Source organism: Plectropomus leopardus, chromosome 20 (assembly GCF_026936395.1).
Source record: "Plectropomus leopardus strain MGB_pleo_1.0 chromosome 20, ASM2693639v1, whole genome shotgun sequence".
NCBI lineage: Eukaryota > Metazoa > Chordata > Actinopteri > Perciformes > Serranidae > Plectropomus > Plectropomus leopardus.
In genome coordinates, this window is record NC_142195.1 from 17,179,979 (window position 1) to 17,198,806 (window position 18,828).

The window sequence follows — 18,828 nt, forward strand, 5'->3', positions numbered from 1 at the left end:
AGAGAATCATCAGGGATTCAGGGATTTTCTGTCGGCTCCAGTCAGGCGGTAGTTGTTAGGTAGATACAGCTGTGTCTCCAAGTTCACCTTCTCCCTCACTCTGTATCTCTAATTCTGTCTCTGTCACTCACTAGTTGGCTGGCAGATGCCTGAGTTCACATCAGGCTGCATACGGTGTAAATCATTCTCTGAGATGGAGTGTTTCGCCAACAGCTTCAACATTTAAATGTGAAGATTCAGAAGGAAGGAAGAACTAAAAATTGCCTCTGTGTATTGCTTGCTGTTATTTTCTATTGGCTTATTGTCTCCCATTGTTTATTGTTTATCCATCCTGGTAAAAATAGTGCAGGGAGAAAAACTAATGTCAGGGAAGATGTGGAGTAATAAAGCTGAGAAAGAATAGGAAGGATATATAAAGTAAGGACTGTAGCCAACTCAGAATTATGCAAGTGGATTCAGATGTTCAGTATAAATATTAGATGATGCATTTTGTTTTCCATACAAAGTTGTAATGTTTGAACGGGCTCTGAAGGATGTTCATGTGACAGTGGCATTCACGTAAATAAGCTAACTGCATTAATGACAGGTCACGAATGTGCAGAAACATTTTTTGCTGACACTAGATAACAAACAAAAGCCAGAGACTGTATCATATTAAGTTGCTTTGAGTTGTAAATTCACCACTTCTAGGCAGAAAGTCTCCTTTCTCCTCCTCTGTGCCACAGCCTGCATGGCCGCAACTCCAAAGAGAAGCGTTAAAGTCAAGAGCACTCACTCTACAGTAAAATCTGGGGACCAAAACATACCCAGAATTAGGCTACACTACATACCATGCTGACTAGTAAAAAAAAAAAAAAAGAAAAAAAGACTGCTTGATATGAAGCAGTCTCATTCTGCTGAGGGGTCTCTGACTGATGATTCGCAGCCCTATAGAAAGTATAATGTTTTCCATGCAAAAATAGCACATATTTTACACTCTGAATCTGTGACATTTGTGTCACTGATTGATTGTATCCTTTGTGGGACTCGTAAATCCTTATGTCCGCTGTATTAGGTGATATAAATTCTCCTCACTGTCCTGATTCTTGCCCAGCACACCATCTGTAGATATGATGATAGTCCTTTATAGACACAATGTAGAGCCTATGAAAACATTGTTTGGGGTCGATATAGCAGACAGGTGTGCACCAAAAGATTGCAACTTATGACATAAAATTAGTATGTGCATGATAAACTGCCATGGTTGACTCCCCCTTTCCTCCTCTCTCCTCTCTCAGGCATATGAACTTATCAGTGCGTCCCAGGCAGCTTCCCGCTTTGGTGCGGAGCGGCATTCCTGAGGCTCTCCGTGGGGAGGTGTGGCAGCTCCTGGCAGGCTGTCATAACAATGACCACCAGGTAGAGGAGTACCGCACTCTTATTACAAAGGTAAGACCACACAAAAGTATTGTCTGTGTTAGGATGGCCAGGACATCGCAAAGTCCCATGATCCCCTAATGTTGGTGTCCTTTAACAAGATAGCTCGTACACAAGCTCCCCTAATTTTAGGATGCACCTGCAATCTGTACACTTCACCCCTGATTTCTAAATCTTTGTCCAAGCTGAAGATATCACTGAAGATAGACCTTTTTCCTGTAACAATGTTGTCTTGTGTGTTTTTACAAGGGAAGATACTGATAATTACCTGATTTTACCAGCCGATACAGACAAGATCACCGATAATCGCATTTTTGTATTTTAAAAAGAAATTCTTAAGCTGTAGTTTATGCACACGTAAAGGTTAGAAAGGCTAAGATTCAGTGAGCAAATATGGATGATTTATTGTATCCCGTAGCCCTGGCCTAACCAAATCCAACTGACATCACAATTGTTAAAACAGAAAAACCCCGACAGAACAGTTTTTACTTTTCAGATGTAAAGGATGTAAAATAATTATATGTATATAATGTATATTGGATGCTTTGACATAATCTGTCAAATCAGACATGTCAGCAACTTATACACAAGAAAGTGAATGAAATGCTAACTGGGCAAAAGTTGAATTTACAGTTTGCCTGGAGATGGGCAGTTCTGGAGATAGTCCTTCATCACTGTGTATGTCTCATGTAATGGCAGCAACAGAAAGTTTGCTGATCATGCGGAGAGTGGGTGGTGTGGGTTCAAACTCCTGGGTCAATCTTGTTGTGTTTCTCTGAGACTGCGAAAAATGCTTCGGACGATGACAACACGTTTGGCTCTCTAGTCAGCGTGCTGCGCTTGTTGTTGTTATTCTCTGGCAGATTGCAAACCCAGTTTAAAGGTGCATACAGCCACATCCTGTGTCTGAGTGTGTAGATGCTGCACTTGTGAAATCAATGAAAGCAGTTTGATTTTGTGTTATCTGCTCTGTTATTACCTGTAGTTTCATTATCAGAATATTTTTCTGATATAGTATATTGTGCATCCCTAGTTTTTACACTTGGTCATAGTTTAATCTCTTTTACTGAAACTCATTTAATCAAACAGACTGAATTTCCTGTTTGTGTTTTTTTTTGTGCTAACCAGAGCACATGTTACTGTTATTGTCCTTGGCAGTTTGAAAAAGCTTTGAAAGTACACCTCTGGGGCAACGGATTGCCCTGTTTCATAAGTATCTCTCATGTGTTTCAGACTTGTGATGGTGACCAGCTGATTACTTTTGGCGTTATGCAAGTGAAAGGTTGATGCGCTTACCCTTACTAACAAATTGGTGTTAAGTGTGTAATAATCCTTAACTTTTTTTAAAACTAGACAGTTATGTTGTAACCTATATCCAGTTTCTAAACAAAGGAACAAAATATGTACATTACAACCTGTTTATGAACTTCTGAAAGTAAGGAGTCATTTTTCATGAGGTTGTGGCTGTTTTTTTTTACCGCATCAACGACGTGATGCTTTGTATTTCATTAAGTTTTTAGGCCATATTCAATGGTGCATCTCTTTTCTGCAAACCTGTGTGTGTTTGTATGATGGCTGCAATGTTCATGTAAAGGTCTGTCTGTGCGGCCATGTGTGGACAGATCGGAGGTGACTTAGCCCTGCTATAGGTGGGCAGCCCTCCCTGCGCGCTGAACAGTGGGTTAGTCTATGTAATTTTTGCTGTGGCTACAGCTCTGTCCACTGCTCTTATGTAAAGGCAACATCCCCGGGCAGCAAGCTGGGTCCCAGGTGGTGACAAGATGTTGGTCTTGCCCTTTCCTCCCCTCTGCTCTACTCTCCCACTCTTATTTTCTTCACCCTCGACCACATTTCCATCCTTCCTCTTTTTTTCTTTTGCTCTTTTCCTACCTCAGCCTTTGCACTTTTCCTTTATTTTGTCTTACATATTTGGCATGTGATGATGGAAACATTTTAGATTAAAGGGACCCTTGCCTGAGGATAAACTTAAATAAAAGTTTATCACGTAGGGGGCCACACTGTTTTCTGTTGACGTGAATAGTATGAATGGAATCTCAGCTTTTACTCAGACAACAATAACAATGGATCACAATGCCATTGTAGTGATAGTCATTGGACAGAAAGTTGGACAGGATTTTATTGCAGAAGCACTAAAGCATTCCAGGTTTGTACATCAGCCAACAAACACACAGAGAAAAGTGTGGAGAACACGTGCAGCTGTGTCTGACACTGACAGATGATGTGAGTGTTTTATTAAGTCTCCTTAGAGCAAGATGGGGTAAGGCAGCCAAGAACAGTTAAAGGACAGAAAGATGCTAAATCTTGTTCAACGCTATGAGGTGTGCATAGAGAAAGTTGTACTGATTTTTCAAATCAAACTTCAACCAAGACTTGAAAGGTCTTGTTAATAGAGTAGCTCTAAAATGTTGAAAAGAGTATTGAAATATATTGCATAATTGCAGTCTGAATATCATAACTTTAATTAGGAAAGAATTTCATTCACACTGATGTTGGTATTGTCACTGGTACTAATTAAAGCTGATCTTTTCATGAACTAATTCCATCTTTCCCCGTTCAGTTCCTATTTTAAAAGTTTGTACATACCATACTCATGTGCCAGCTCCTAATTTGTTTTGGGTGCTTTCTGTACTCAGCTTGCATCTCTTTGTGCTGACTTGCAATGTATGCACATTATGTCCTAGCTAGTGCCCTCCTTTGTACCCTAACTCTGTCTGAACTTGGTGTTCATCCACATATCTGAATGCAGGGCATTGATGGAAGGGGAACAGGTCATATGTTTGTCCCCTATGTAGCCCTAATGAATTATTGATATAAAAGCTCCTGTTGCTAAATACCAAAAGTACCAGTTTAACTTTGAAGGCTGACTACACCCAATAACCTATAAGTTAATTTGGCTGTTTGGCCATGGCTCAGTGTTAGCTTAAAAGTCTGGCAAATGAATAATTGGCCACGAAAGATGAGACATTGTGACACTTTGTTATTATGCTGAGGGGTAGTAACATCGTGGCATTATTACAGTATCACAGATAACACATTATTATCAGCAGAATCTTAGTTTTCTTGTACCACTGAAGTGTTGTTGCCCAATGTTTGCATGTAATTTGTCTTTGATGTTATAAGCTTTAGTTTGGTTGGTAACATTTGAAATAATGTTGGATGGCTATTTTAGTGTACATAATCCTGTTAAAACACAATTCCAAGCCTTTTTGGCTTTAATTATCCTTTTTTTTTACCTGCAGTTGTGTGACAGAGTGTCCGAGAGCATTTATGTGAACTCTATAGTGATTTCCAGGTTCTATTTAGCTTGTGCGTGTGGGTGATGGTAGTTTTTAGGCCTGTCACGACAATAATTTCCTTATACAATTATTTACTTATACAACATAAGGACCCCAGTGATTTTGCTGGCCTCAATATTCCCTGCTGTGTTTACACGTGTTTGTTTACATGAGAATGTCACTAACGCTCTATCCATATGATGCCAGAATAAACAGCAGGGTTTCCCCTTCAACTATTATATGACGAGTCCGTGCAGCAAGCCAGAGAAAAATATAGCAACGCCTCAGAGCAGACACAGCATAGCTTACTGGCCTTCAGCTGCATTTTTGGAGGATAAGTGGCATAGTCCTGATAGTCGTTCACTTGCCAACCCCTGGCAACAAGCCAACAAGTCTGTCTTTTGTAGTTTTATCTTTAGACAACTTCATCCTCCACTCCATAAAATCCACCATAAGACTGCCCTTTCTTTCTTATATTTGTCTTCATTATCTTCTTATGTTGTTCATTACATAATTAAGTTAAATGTTTATCTCATATTACAATTTCAGTGTTCTTAAGTTCGTAAGATTTTAAAGTGTATTGCTCTTTTAAAGCATGTGCTTGCATTATTATGTTATTAAATTATCAATAATAACACAATGCTCTAAAAAAACAACAATAGTATTGTTTAACACGATTATCAGGGTGTCTGCAGGTCCATAAAAAAGTCTAAAAAATGTCTTGAATTCAATTTATAAATATTTTACCTTAAAAGTCTTTTAATAGTCTGGAATTTGAATTTGTGAGGTCTTAATTATCTAATTTTCTAATTTTCATTTATCTTTTCATTTATTTTTGTTAAAACAGGTCAACCTCTTCAAAGTGAACATCCACATATTTGATATTACAAATCCCTTAACATACTATTGAGCCTTATACTGTCTTTTTACTTTATACTTACTTGTAAAATTATGTAACTTACTTAAATAACCATATTTCTACATGAAACCTACGTCTGCATGGGACAACTGATATACTTATTTATATAATTATTTATAATATATTATGTTCATACTTATCCGCAGTGTATAAATAAAAAATATTTGTTCCAAATCAGTCTCAAATTTGTTTAGAAATAATCCCTAAAATGTCTTTAAAGGAATTACAGTATTCTTAACAACTGGGACACACCCAATTATCCTTAAAAAGTCTTAAAATTTCTTAAATTAAGTTTCTAAATATTTAACCTCAAAAGTCATTTAGCTGTCCTGAATTTGAATTTGCGAGGTCTTAATTGCTACAAACATTTGATCTAATTTCATGTATCTATATTTAATTGATCTCTGTCAAAACGAGTCAAGCTCTTCTGCCTGAGCGTTCACATTTTTTGATGTTACAAATCTTGTCTAATGCCTCTAGACACTGATTATTTCATGGACAATGTATTGTCCAACAAAAGTAGTTATTGTGACAGACCTAGTGGTGTTGTGTAATGTTGCATTACTGCAGGATACTCAAATATGTTCAGCCACCTTTTACCCATATGGGGGTCTTATGGTATGTAGAAGCATCCACAAATGCCGATGTGTGTAGTGTCGACACAATGTGATCAGATAAACACAGTCCCGGTCCCCAGACCTGCTGTTTCAGCCTCCTATGGAGAGAGAAAAAAACAAGTGCTCATGTCTGCCTGCCTGTCTCTGTCTAACCCACATAATGACCTGTATGCCTGTCTGTCTTTATAATCGTTTGTACTTGTTTACGCCTGACTTTTACCTAGACCTGTTTGTGCTCCTGTCAGCTTGTGTGTCTTCCTGCCTCTCTCTGTCCACCTGCTCACTTGCGTTTTGTCACACTGTCTGCTTGCCTCTTCCTTGCTCCTCTCCTGCTGTCTTGTCGGCCCCTGTGTCTGCGTATTTCTTTTTCTGTGTGAGCCTGTCTCTCTTGTCCCATAGGTTTTTGTGTGCATTGCTGCTATGACTTTGACTGAAATGTAAATACTTTTGGATGTTTTTGTATCCTGTTTTGAAGCCAGTTTCCCACATTATAAAACACACAGAGAATGCCTGAAGGTTCAGGCAGTCAGATGAAAGAATTTTGGAATATTTTTTGCAGTCGAATGTGAATGGGCTTTTGTCTATCTTATTATAATAATGTTTTTGTCTGTTACTATGTAACAACTCTCACCACCCTTGCCTGATGTTTGTATTACCTTTATGTGCTAGCTCGAGGCTCATCATAGAGATCACAAAGATAAACATTGTTAATTCCCAGATAAAAGAGTTGGTATATCAGCCGTCCAGTTCTTTGAAATTCTTTTCATTTCTCTTCCTATCAGACATTTCTCATATTAATAAAAACCTCTGGCAGGACATCAGCTGACCGGCCCTTTTTTTCATATCACGTTGATTCTAAACTTGGCACTGTGTGACTGCTTATATGAAAACAGAACAGAATTATCAGGATTATGAGCCACCAGCTGGGTGGAGATGGATTGTGGGTGTGAAGCAGTTGCAAGTTTCCAATCTGTTCTTTTATTTGTGATTAGCTTGGCTTCCAAAAGGAAATGTATTCTCTTGTTGGGGATCTATTAATATTTTGTTATTTAAAGAAGTATTTCACTGCTGAAAAGATGGTCTTCTCATAAAGCAAAGCTATCTGTGCAGCAGAGAGACACAAATACTTTTTAAATCAGTGCTACTTACAGCTGTAAATTTAGTGGATATTTTTTTTTTTTTGAGCATCACAACCCTGGTGGAATCTCTGGTTTCACCATCGAGATTTGATCCAGTTGGTCTGCTAACATTGCGAAAATCTTGAGAGTTGCATAATAGAAATAATTTTATCCCCATTTAAGTTAGCAGAGGGCTAAACCAGGAGTTAGCTGCATGGCCACCTTAGGTCTCTGGTGTGCTTGTTAAATGGGCTGCACCATTTGTACAGTGATTTTATAACTGGAAATTTAGCTTTTTTGGCTGCATGTGCCATTGAGTGACTCCCACAGATATGAACAGGTCCAACACCATATCCAGTTTTCTTCATGCATCTATGGTTTTGACACAGGAAACAACCGACTCTGTTTACTACCCATATTGTTATGATTCAGTGCTACTTAAAAATTTGAAAAGTATTTCTTTAAGTACAATTGAAATACATTTGCTGATATTTTGCAAAAGAATCACTGCTGATGTTAGGCAGTATTAAAACCACCCTTACAGTAGTTACAGAAGTGTCAACAAAGACCAATCATAAGGTGACTTAGTATTTATCACTAATAATCGTGATTCTCAACGATTTTCTTTCTCTTAAAATCAGACCTGGTTTTCAGGAGTTTAGGGCCTTTGTTTTGTTGTCAGGCTTGTGTTTAAGCTACTGGACATCTGTCCTTTAGAGGTTGACAAGTTGTGATGAAGCATAAGTTACACAGCTGTCACGACGAAGTTGTGCTCGGCCGGGCAACTTTGTTGATGGTACATCATGCTCTTCTTTCTCGTTCTCACACAGCGTCCCTTTCTTCTGATTCTTCTTCTGATTTGTTTTTGCAACATTGTATGTTTTTCTCTCCTCCGCCTTTTCCTCCTCTCATCTTTGTGTGTTGTGTTTCCTTCCAGTCTCTTCCTCATCCTTTTCTCTGCTCCTCCTCTTCCTCCAACCCTTTTCGTGGTACTGTCATCTATTTTTAGCTCCTCGTGTGGTGGGCAGACGAGGTGCGTGAAAGCATGGGAGTGTGTCTGGATTGCGGGGGAGAAAGGTGCAGGCTGGTGCACGCGCGTGATGAAGTGTGTGTGTGTGTGTGTGTGTGTGGGTATGTTTGGGTCTCCATCACGCTACACCAAATTGCCCTGCACGAGACACACTCTGCAGTCTTCAGGAAGCCATTAGGATGAGGATTTAGACCGTGCAGCACTAAACCTGCCAGTGATTACTACCCACTGATGTTTCTAATTTTAGCACAGGATTCTGAGTAATTAAATGTAATCAGCACATCATATGATCTAAAAATAACTCAGCTGGAAATTATTCTAGCACAGATTAAGTAGGTGTTTTGCAGAAGAGTTAAAGGGGACTTGCAAGGGCTTATATGTTTTTTAAAGAAAGAGTGAAAAACAAAGTGTTCAACGGAGTCCTTTAGAGCCTTGCAATAAAACATTTAGTGTTTATGTTGCCTGGAGGCAGATTAAAGATGTCTGGTGAGGTCGTGCTACCTGGGTGTAGCTGACTGTGTCAAAGCAACTCTCCTGTTAGGTGGAGTTGCAGCACCTGCTGATGCATACAGAATCAGGTGCAGGTGCATATTTGGCTCTTAGGCCAAATAGACAGAAGGACAAGTACATACACGCACACAAATACACTGAATCATGATTGTTTACCATAACTTCTTGGTAGAAAATCCCTACATCAAATACATACAGTAAACGGGCGCTAAGCAAACACTGCCTCAATTAGTGCATTTTTAGGCCTTTACGATGGGGAATAGGAGCCGTTATCTCAAACCCACCAGACTCCATTGAAAAAACAGTCATTTTACTTAGCAAAAACACTGAAGTTGCTTGTCTACCGCTGCCTCCATCAGATAGTGTGGCAGCTGAGGTGCTGAAAATATTCCAAAGACCGTACACTTACACTGATGAAAAATTTTGAAGAATGAAAAAAGAATTTTGAAGAGAAAAAAAGAAACAAGAATTCAGTTTCTGCAATTGAAAGCAATTGCTAGTTGTCTACCTGCAAGTGACTGTTATTGTTAGGGCAACATGACAGTGATTTGGTCTATACATGGACAAAGTTACTATTAAAAAGAAAATAGTCTACGACATGAAATGTATAAATACTGAAAATGTTCGGAACTTGCTTGCAGTTAGCTGGCTCTGGGATGCAACTAAAAATGCATTTTATTGTCAACTATTTTGGAGACTATTTTCTCAATCAGCAAGTTTTTGGTCAATAAAATGTTAGAAGAAAATGAAAAATATAAATCTGTGTTTTCCAAAGCCCATTGTGGTGTTCTTTAATGTCTTGTTTTGTCCACAACCCAAAGATATTCATTTAACTGTGGTAGAGGAGTAAAGAAACCGTCAGATATTTACATTTAAGAAGCTTGACCTGGGACTTTTTTTTCTTTCTTTGCTTAAAAAAATCCAAACTGATTAATTAATTCAAAACTCAGTTGGCATTTAATTTCCCAGCTTACATCTAATAGATTAATTGTTGCACCTCTACTCTGGAACAACAATAGGAGTAGAAATTCAGTAGTTGCTACTTAGTACGGTAAATGCTTAAGTGTCAGTATGAAGTCTCAATTTTCCTTTTTCCTCTTGCTCATTCAGAAACACAGAGTTACAATTAAACAGAAGGCAAAAATACCCACTTATATATATCTGAAAAGACCTTATAGGACAGTAGTCCATTTGTGTAGTCATTACATACCATAGTACCATTGTTTACATCATAAAAGGCAGGAGTACTGAGTGCTGTGTGTAAACATTATCTCATTTTTGTGTGTGATGTTATTTTGATGTATTCATGTTACATGAATAGTGATTATTATTAAAGTTGCCACTTTGACCTCTAATAGTGTTTTTTGGAATGTTTGCGTTCATGACATTTCCACATGACACTGTCATCCACATGTTTTAGTACAAACAGTACAAAGCAGTTATTGATGACAGAAGAATATTGCAGTTAAACCCACTATTACATTTTTTAATACTAATAATATGTACGGTTTTAGAGTAGAATAAACCCTCTTTGTTGAGGTTATGAGTTCATTAAATATGAACAAGATAAATGTACTTTGGTAACAGGATATTTACATCGCAGTGGTGTTTCTTTTTTTTGTTTTCCAGGAAACTTAAGCACATCCTTTTAAGCCATTCTATATCTTTTCTTTTTTTTGGTCCAGTGCTGTTTGCTGCACTATTTTCACAAACAGTTCTATATATATATAATTTAAACCAATGAATTGCTTTGGTACACTCAAAGTGGCCTTAGAAAATGTTACTTTAGAACATGCTGAATTCCCACCATTGAATGACGCCTTTCAATCTCTCCTTCACTCGCAGTATGCACCTAGAAGGCAGTTACTAATTGCATAATTACTTGCTGCGTTAGTGAATCAGCTCCTAATTACACACTGTGCTGTGAGCGCAAATTAAATTATTTGCGCTATGCTTTCATGTATTTAAATCTGTCTGTCAGTCTCGCAAGCTTTAATGTTGCTGCTATTTATTATTAGTAGATTATAGCTATAAAATGTCTAAACTAATACAATTCATTTATTGCATTAAGTTTAATTCAGTGTACAACAGCATGAAAACATCAGAGCCAGAAAAAAATGTACCCAGGGCTTCGTTAATAAACTTGTAGAGATAATGTAAGACATTCAGCTTGGGTTTTTATTTGTTTTTTTGTTTTTTTTTGTTTTTTTTTACAAAAAATGAAGACTATCAGTTTATCTTTTGGAACCTGAATGCCACACTGAGCTAGGAAAACTGACTGGGGGTCTTATTTTGATGTTTTACAGTAACTGAAAATTGGCAACCCCCCCCCAAAAAAAAACAAAAAAAAGTGAATTAACACAAAAACAAACATAAAAAAAACCCAAACAAACAAGGAAACAACCTGGCAAAAAAAATTGCTGTAAAAGTAATAACTATTATGTAGCATATTTTTAAATGTATAATGCTAATAATTGTAAATACAGTTTTATTGACATTTTCCCCCAAGCAATGCAAATTTACCAATTTCGTTCAGTTTGAGGGACATCTTTTAGTAAGTTGCCTTTTTCCCATGTTACCAAAAGAATTCAAACCGAACTTGTTCAGGGTTCAAACATTTAAATACTTGTGAAAGGCGTCCGGACGCAGTACAAAAAAAGTGATGTCATTCCAGGTTTCAAAGGCTAAATAGCGGCACTTTTCTCACACTTTGCTTTTATTTTCGGAGCTGACTGAAAATGAACCAACACATAAGAGATGATTTACTCTTTTGTGCAGTAAAAGGCAGCACATACTGTATGTACAGTGTGCTTGTATGCACAAAGCTATAGGGTGACCTGCTGTTCTGTACTGTATGTTCTTGGTTTGCAATCAGATTGATAATGGGAATATTTCCTGTAAACTGCACCCAGACTTGCAGTTATTGTTGCCCTACAGACAAATACAATAACTTTGTGCACTGTCGAGAGAAAATGTCTTTCTTACAGCTCAAAATGTTCTGAGACTGAGTTGAGAGGCTGTCAGCACTCCAATTTTGAGCTTTGTTAACATTGAGGTAAATTTTGACAGTGTAAAACAGTGTTTGAATCTTTGGGTCGATTATAAAAAACAAAGCAAAACAGGAAGGGTTGAGAGGGTGGGGGAAGGAGGCAAGCCTCGTGCCCTTGCAGTTGATCATTGGTTGGAGCCACTGGGTAGGGGAGGGGCCTCGGAGCCACTGTTTCTGTAGAGAGAGAGGCAGAGAGAATGAGAGAGAGAGAGGGAGAGAGACAGCGAAGGAGGATAAATGAACACGGGGGGTTCTCCCAGCATCGGCATGCCTGCCTACCTCATTTCCAGTCCAGACAGAGTTGCTGCTCCTCTGGATAGAAATAACAGCTGAGGTGTATTTGTATGCGTGTGTGTGTTTTAAATATCAGTCACCCCCGCACACCGCCTTCATCCTCTCAGCTTATGGCAGTCTGCTGTGATCGTACTGCGAAGGACCAGACAAAAACTGAGACAAGAGCAAGCGGACACGGAGGAGTGGGGAAAAGAGGGTGAAGGAGAGGCAAGAGGAAAAAGAAGAAGAGAGAAGCAGGAAGACATAATTAAAAGGAGAAATTATGCTTAATGTCTCCTTCCCTCAATTTATGTACGCAGCACATTACACAATAATGTCTTTTCACTGGAAGCTGTGACTGTGTGGACTATAGACAGATAAGAGAGCTTCAATCTGTGCTTTCTACAGCTGCGGCAGATGTTGAAGACATCTTTGACTTTATAGGGAGTGGAGGCATTTTAAGCAGGACTGGAATTCTTTTATACAAAGTCACTTTTTTTTTCCCTTTTTGTGCCTTTGGCTGGGAAGTTTAAAAAAAGAAAAGAAAAGGAATACGTTTCTTTTTGTGTTCATCTGTGGTTTGGTTTCTCTGTGCAAAGCCACAACTGCCTGCACCGAGGACAAACCCAGGGGGCTTCCTCACCTTTCTCTGTCCTTTCCATCCCTCCTGCATTGGAAATGGCAGATGGCAGCAGTCTCATCATGAAACCGCAGCATGGAGCTTTTTGTTTGGACTGAAACCATACGGCTACTTTCAGAGCCAGCCAGCTACCTGTCAAAATAGCGTTGGCTCATCGTACCCTTGAAGGGCCCCTTTAGACACGTATTCTTGCCCAAGATGATGAATTCCTCCCTGGATCCACTGAACCAGAGCTCTGCTGACCCGTCAAACTTGTCCGTTCCCTTCTGCCTGCTCGAGATAGGCTATTCCCAAATTTTCAGCACCTGCCTCCTTGAAGTCTCCATCATACTCCTGCTCACTGTTCTCATTATTTCTGGAAACCTAGTGGTGATTTTTGTGTTTCACTGTGCTCCCTTACTTAGCCAGCACACCACCAGTGCTTTCATCCAGACTATGGCGTACGCTGATCTGCTGGTAGGGGTCAGCTGTCTGTTCCCCTCGCTGTCCCTCCTGCATCACCTCCAGAGCCTTGACCCCAAACTCACCTGCCAGGTGTTCGGGTACATGGTGTCTGTTTTAAAATCAGTTTCAATGGTGTCGCTGGCGTGCGTGAGTGTGGACCGCTACATTGCCATCACACGACCTCTGACTTATGCGTCTCTTGTGACGCCTTGTCGGGTACGCTGCTGCATTGTTCTAATATGGTTGTACTCTGCTCTGGTGTTTCTCCCATCTTTTCTTGGGTGGGGGAAACCTGGTTACCACGGGGACGTGGTGGAGTGGTGCGCACTTAAGTGGAGGACTCGCCCGGCTTTCACCACTTTTATTGTAGCGCTGCTCTACGCTCCAGCTGCTCTCACTGTCTGCTTCACCTATGCCAACATCTTCAAGATCTGCCGACAGCACACCCGGGAGATCAGCGAACGCCACGCACGTTATCGACCCCAGCAGCTGCAGGGTCCAGGATTGACAGCGGGATCTGCGGTCAAGGACAACAGTGCAGTAGAGCAAGGGCAGTTGCCCCATTTGTCTCAACCGCTAAAATCCCAACCACAGTATCAGCAGCCCACATCAACATACCCAGACAAGCGATACGCCATGGTACTGTTCCGCATTACGAGCGTGTTTTATATCCTCTGGTTGCCCTACATCCTCTACTTTCTGTTGGAGAGCGGAGGGATCTACCACCACCCTGCAGCCTCATTCCTCACCACATGGCTGGCAATCAGCAACAGCTTCTGTAACTGTCTCATCTACAGCCTCTCCAACTCTGCCTTCAGGAAGGGCCTCAAACGCCTCTGCTCCTTCTGCTTACAGCGCAGTGGCGGTGGATTTGGGGTTAGGAACACCAAAAAGGCTTTTGTTGGCTCTGTTGAAAAAGGATGTGCAGGGCCGGGGTACGGATATGGTCACGGGGACATAGGAATTGGCACAACATGTCATGTGTAGAGCAGACAGAAAACGCTAGAGCCATTTGAACTTTTTAAAAAATGCCAATGTGATTGCTGTAAAATGTCTCCTCTTTTAAGCTTAAATGTGCTTTAAAGAGATGGAAGGAGGCGTCGATCTGCCGGTGCTGTTTGTGTCACATTTGGAGGTTACACAGGCGTCCTCTCTGCACATGCTACAGCTGGTAAAGACAAGAAAGAGAGTCAAGAGCAAAGCACTAAAGGAGAAAAGGCCTAAACAGCATACTGTACTGTATGGACAGAGGTGATAGATGAAAGGAGTTGGAAAAGAGGAGAAAAAGGTGTCTGAAAATCTCTGCAGAAGTGAACATTTTATATTTTAGGGGAAGTCAATCCTTAACTTATTTTGCCAAAACAACAAAACGTTGCTAGAAAAGTGTTCCAAAACACTGTATGTGAAACAATGTGACCTTTTGTGACCACATTATCAGTCAAGTGCAAATACATTAACAGTTAATGGCTGTGTTTTAGTAATGTGGTGCTGAGTTGAAATGCCAAAAGCAAGCTCTTGAAATATGTTTTTACTCACTCTCACCCCTTTAGTATCTGAACAGTATCTGAAAAGTGATGCAACGGTGTGTTTGTGTATTTGTTGCGTCTCTCGTTGACTGATTGATTAAGCAGAGTCAAAAAGTAATAGAAAGAATTCATGTAGATCTACACTCCATACATGTCAGTTTGTTTGCATTGACTGAAAGCAATGTCAGCATCAAGACATAAACTTTGAAACTGCAGATTTATATTATATTTTGAATCACCGATGATGCATCTTAAACTCATCTAATGTGGGTTCACACATTGAGCCTGCCGTTTGTAATATGTGATATGAGACGCTTCTGAGCTTGGGTATGCGACCATTAACCCGACAAAATTATTTTCACTGAATTTCTCTTTCAATTTTAAAAATCTTTGTCAGTTTCATGACACCTTTGTTGTTTTGATTATGTAACTAAATGTATTTCATAACTGTGTCCATGTAAAGCAAGACCAAGAAAGGATGTACTTTTACATGTATTTTACACCGATTGTTGGTACATCATTTGGCTATTTTTTTTAAGCTTTTGAGTGAAGGTTAAACTTCAAGCTCTTAGATGAATGACCCTTGAACTGTGAGCCTTACCCTTTGTATTTAGGATTAGCTGAGAGTTGTAGTCTAATGAGAAGTCTTAATTATGTGATTGTGGAAATTTGCGAATAATTACGTTGTTGCAAACCTGGGTGTAAGCTGTGCCCGTATTTGGGAACTAGTGCATGCGCTCACAGACACACACATCAACACAGGAGGATCACTTGTAAACAGAACAGACAAATAGCATATTCACTCTGCCAGCAGGCTAACCTCTAACCTCTGTGTAGCACCATGAACACTCCCTGTGGACTTCACTTGCATTTGTTTGTGTGTATGCACATTGTGTAGTCCGTCTGCTCATCCTTATGTTTATTTGTGGGTTCTTTTCACTATTTATTTGATATTTGAATACAAATTTACCAAGACCAATAACAAGTCCAAATGAATCCAAGTGTACATACTGTGTTATAAATTCAAAAATTGCGAAAAACTATCTGTTTTTTAACCATGGAGACTTCATGTCACAGTTTGTTTAGCTGCAGATAATCTAGCTTTATATATTTAATCTACCAAAGAAAGTTCAACAGATCTTCAATTATGATATTTGTTTCTAAATATCAAATAGTAAAGATTTAGTAAAATGTGAATGGGTTTTACACAAAGTTTGTGTAGGTCCACTGCACTGTGAAGGCTCAGCGATGCCTTGTGTGCATGAATATGACTGTTTTTCAGTATATAGTGATATATTGTTGCCTTGATATGAAATTAACTGTTGACAAAGTATTTTCCTTACATTTAGGGAGGGCTTAATATATAAACACACAGACTCAAAACTGAAATGAAAATGTTCATCCTTGATGAAGCCTTGATTTCACACTCAGTGTAGAATAACCTGAACCCCAGCTGTTGTGATAAATAATTTAAGAACGCCACTGGTTATTCAGCTACTTTTCAAAAATCGCTGTTCCTTTTTTCTGTAAAATGAAAGTAGCCAGGAGCAAACACATGACTCAAAACTGTTAATTTTTGTGTGCATTTTAATTTATTTGTTTGTGTGTGCAGTGGTGTGTATGAGTGTGCGTAGAGGTATGTAAGGAGACGACCATTGGCTGAATTGGACTGTTTACGTTGTTTTAGCGAGGTTGCTAAACAGACTTTCATTGCTTCATTAGCAGCAAATCACCTTCCTTGAGTATACTGTATTTGTGAGTGTATGTGAGTATGATGTTCAGTGGTTGTAGATAAATTCAAATTTTGTCTTTAGATTTTTTGGCTGTCATCTGTGAAGCATTGCCAAATATTGTAATCTCTCCTATTTGTACAGCATTGTTCAGGAATTGAGTGTATAGAAATGGTGTGTACAGAAATGGCGTATTGAATGTCTGATCTGATTGTCAAACTACAGAAGTTTATTTTTGTAAAATTACTTACTTTCTGTCTATTCTCTTGTGAAGTTATCCAGACACTAAGTACGTTTAGCAGCATGCTTATCTATTGAAATGCTTGCAGCTGTGTCTTTACGAAGATACATTTTATTTTACTTGGACAATTTCTATTGAGGTGTCTGTACTGTCTTTTGCACTTAGAATAATTTGAATTCACCACTAAAAAGATAAAAAAAAAAAAATGCCCCATCGCAGTTCATGGTACAATTCCCCAGAAATGTGTACAGCAATCTTTCCTGGGAAATTATCGTGACATAACATGCTCACATTAGCACACTCACACACTCTTTTTTTGTCCTGTGGGAAAACAAATGACTCTCATGTTCTCAAGGGAACAACACTCGGTGGCTGTCTCGAGGTGCAGTGCCATGTTAGGTCAGATTAGCGATAACAAGAGGGAATATGGACACTTAAGGCTGGTTTAGGAAGCCATTTGAGGTTAAATACATCCTGCTTTAGGAGAGGAAAGCAATTGTTTAAGGGGCAGTAGTCAGTAATAATGAGCAAAAAAACGGGACGGCCATCTGCACATAGTGTTTTTCAGGTATGAAAGTTAAATAAAATGTACAATAGGTGCTTCTTCTTCATTTTCCACTTTTGGCAACGTATGCAGTTGTCAAACAGCTTTAGTTGTATTGCCACTTTCAGGACTGGAGCTACCCAGATGTGTATCTGTCTTGGGAACATGCATAGTCTTTATGTAGCGTACTGTATATGTCGATCAATGTAAATACTGTATCTTTGATTTTATCCAGATACAAACACATGCAATTGATAAGATTAACTGGAGCCTACAAAAACTATAAATCTATTTTGAGGCACACATTAGTATCTTGAACATATTGTTCTCTTAGTTCAAAACGCATGTTTTGTAATTAACAACAAAACTATTTTACACCAACTAAATATTGGTTGGTTGTAGAGTGAATAGTGCCCCAAAAAGGTTACAGCCTCACTCTTTTAGTGCACTTTAACACACACATTCCCACGCGACAGCATTTTCTTATCTGTCTTTTAATCTGTATTAGATTTTCTTCTTTGTGTTTTCATAAGGCTCTAAATAGGCCACACCAGACCCCCACTAATGGCTGACTCATGACCCAGCTGTTCTCAGGAACAGATTATTATCAGATTAAGCCGAGACCAACCACTGTAGCAAAACCTTGGTCTGTAACCTTCCCAAAAGATGCAGGAATTTCACTCTGCATGTGTTTTGTCCACAATGAATGCTGGAAACTGCTCACAGTCAACAAGGGTCCATTTGTAAATTTCAGGTTGAGAAATTGAAGCCATTACTGCATTAGATCCTGGCAAACCACGTCATACTTCACACATCAGGGGTGTTTAGTTTGTGATAAGGTTTTTGTGAGGTGGCTGCTTTTATAGTTGGAGAATGTTTGGATAATGCAAATGGTCAAACATATTTAATTTTGCTTCTTTATGAAAGTGAGTCTTTGTGACGAATGAGATATTTTTCATTACATGATGCTTTGTAGGTGACAAGCCTATATGGTATTACAAGATGTACATGTTCTGTATCTGTACTGAACAAATAAATGTAATGTTATCTCAATGTATTCAAACTTCCTTGACCTAATTACTTGCTATGATTTTCCTTTATAGTCAGTTTCCCCCCTTAAATGGTGATAGTAATCTCTACTATAGTAGGTTTACACACACATGCGTTTTTATTTGCAACAAATTTCACAAAACAGACCTGTTTTCGCAGTTTTTAGTGAGGTAGAAGTCTTGGCTAGATACTGCTGGCTGGAGATCAAGCTGTGTAGTTGATAAGAAAAGTAATAACATTGCATTCACACAGAATTTGCCATCATTTGCCAAATTGCGAACACTTTGGCCTAGATTGTTACAGATTAAATTAATTGTGCAGCTTTAAAGCAGCACCATATTTGTGCAAGCAGTTTCAGCAGTCTGCTGAATTTTTATGCTTGCAAAGCTACGGTGGGAAATGTTAGTGCGGTCAATGGAAAGTAA

The 18,828-nt window shown here is 39.0% G+C and overlaps 2 protein-coding genes across 3 annotated transcripts in view; both read left to right on the forward strand.

The window, feature by feature from the left end:
• Positions 1 to 18,828, forward strand: part of rabgap1 (RAB GTPase activating protein 1) — a 90,345-nt gene that overhangs the window by 34,354 nt on the left and 37,163 nt on the right. For both annotated transcript variants that reach the window (XM_042509320.2, XM_042509321.2), the window contains one exon: positions 1,278 to 1,428. In XM_042509320.2, the coding sequence (XP_042365254.1) occupies positions 1,278 to 1,428 (151 nt within the window). The remainder of the gene's footprint in view (positions 1 to 1,277; positions 1,429 to 18,828) is intronic.
• LOC121959817 (putative G protein-coupled receptor 21) lies at positions 1,439 to 18,410 on the forward strand. Its single transcript, XM_088071465.1, has one exon. It carries the CDS (start codon positions 13,067 to 13,069, stop codon positions 14,297 to 14,299), a length of 1,233 nt encoding a protein of 410 aa, XP_087927591.1. The 5' UTR covers positions 1,439 to 13,066; the 3' UTR covers positions 14,300 to 18,410.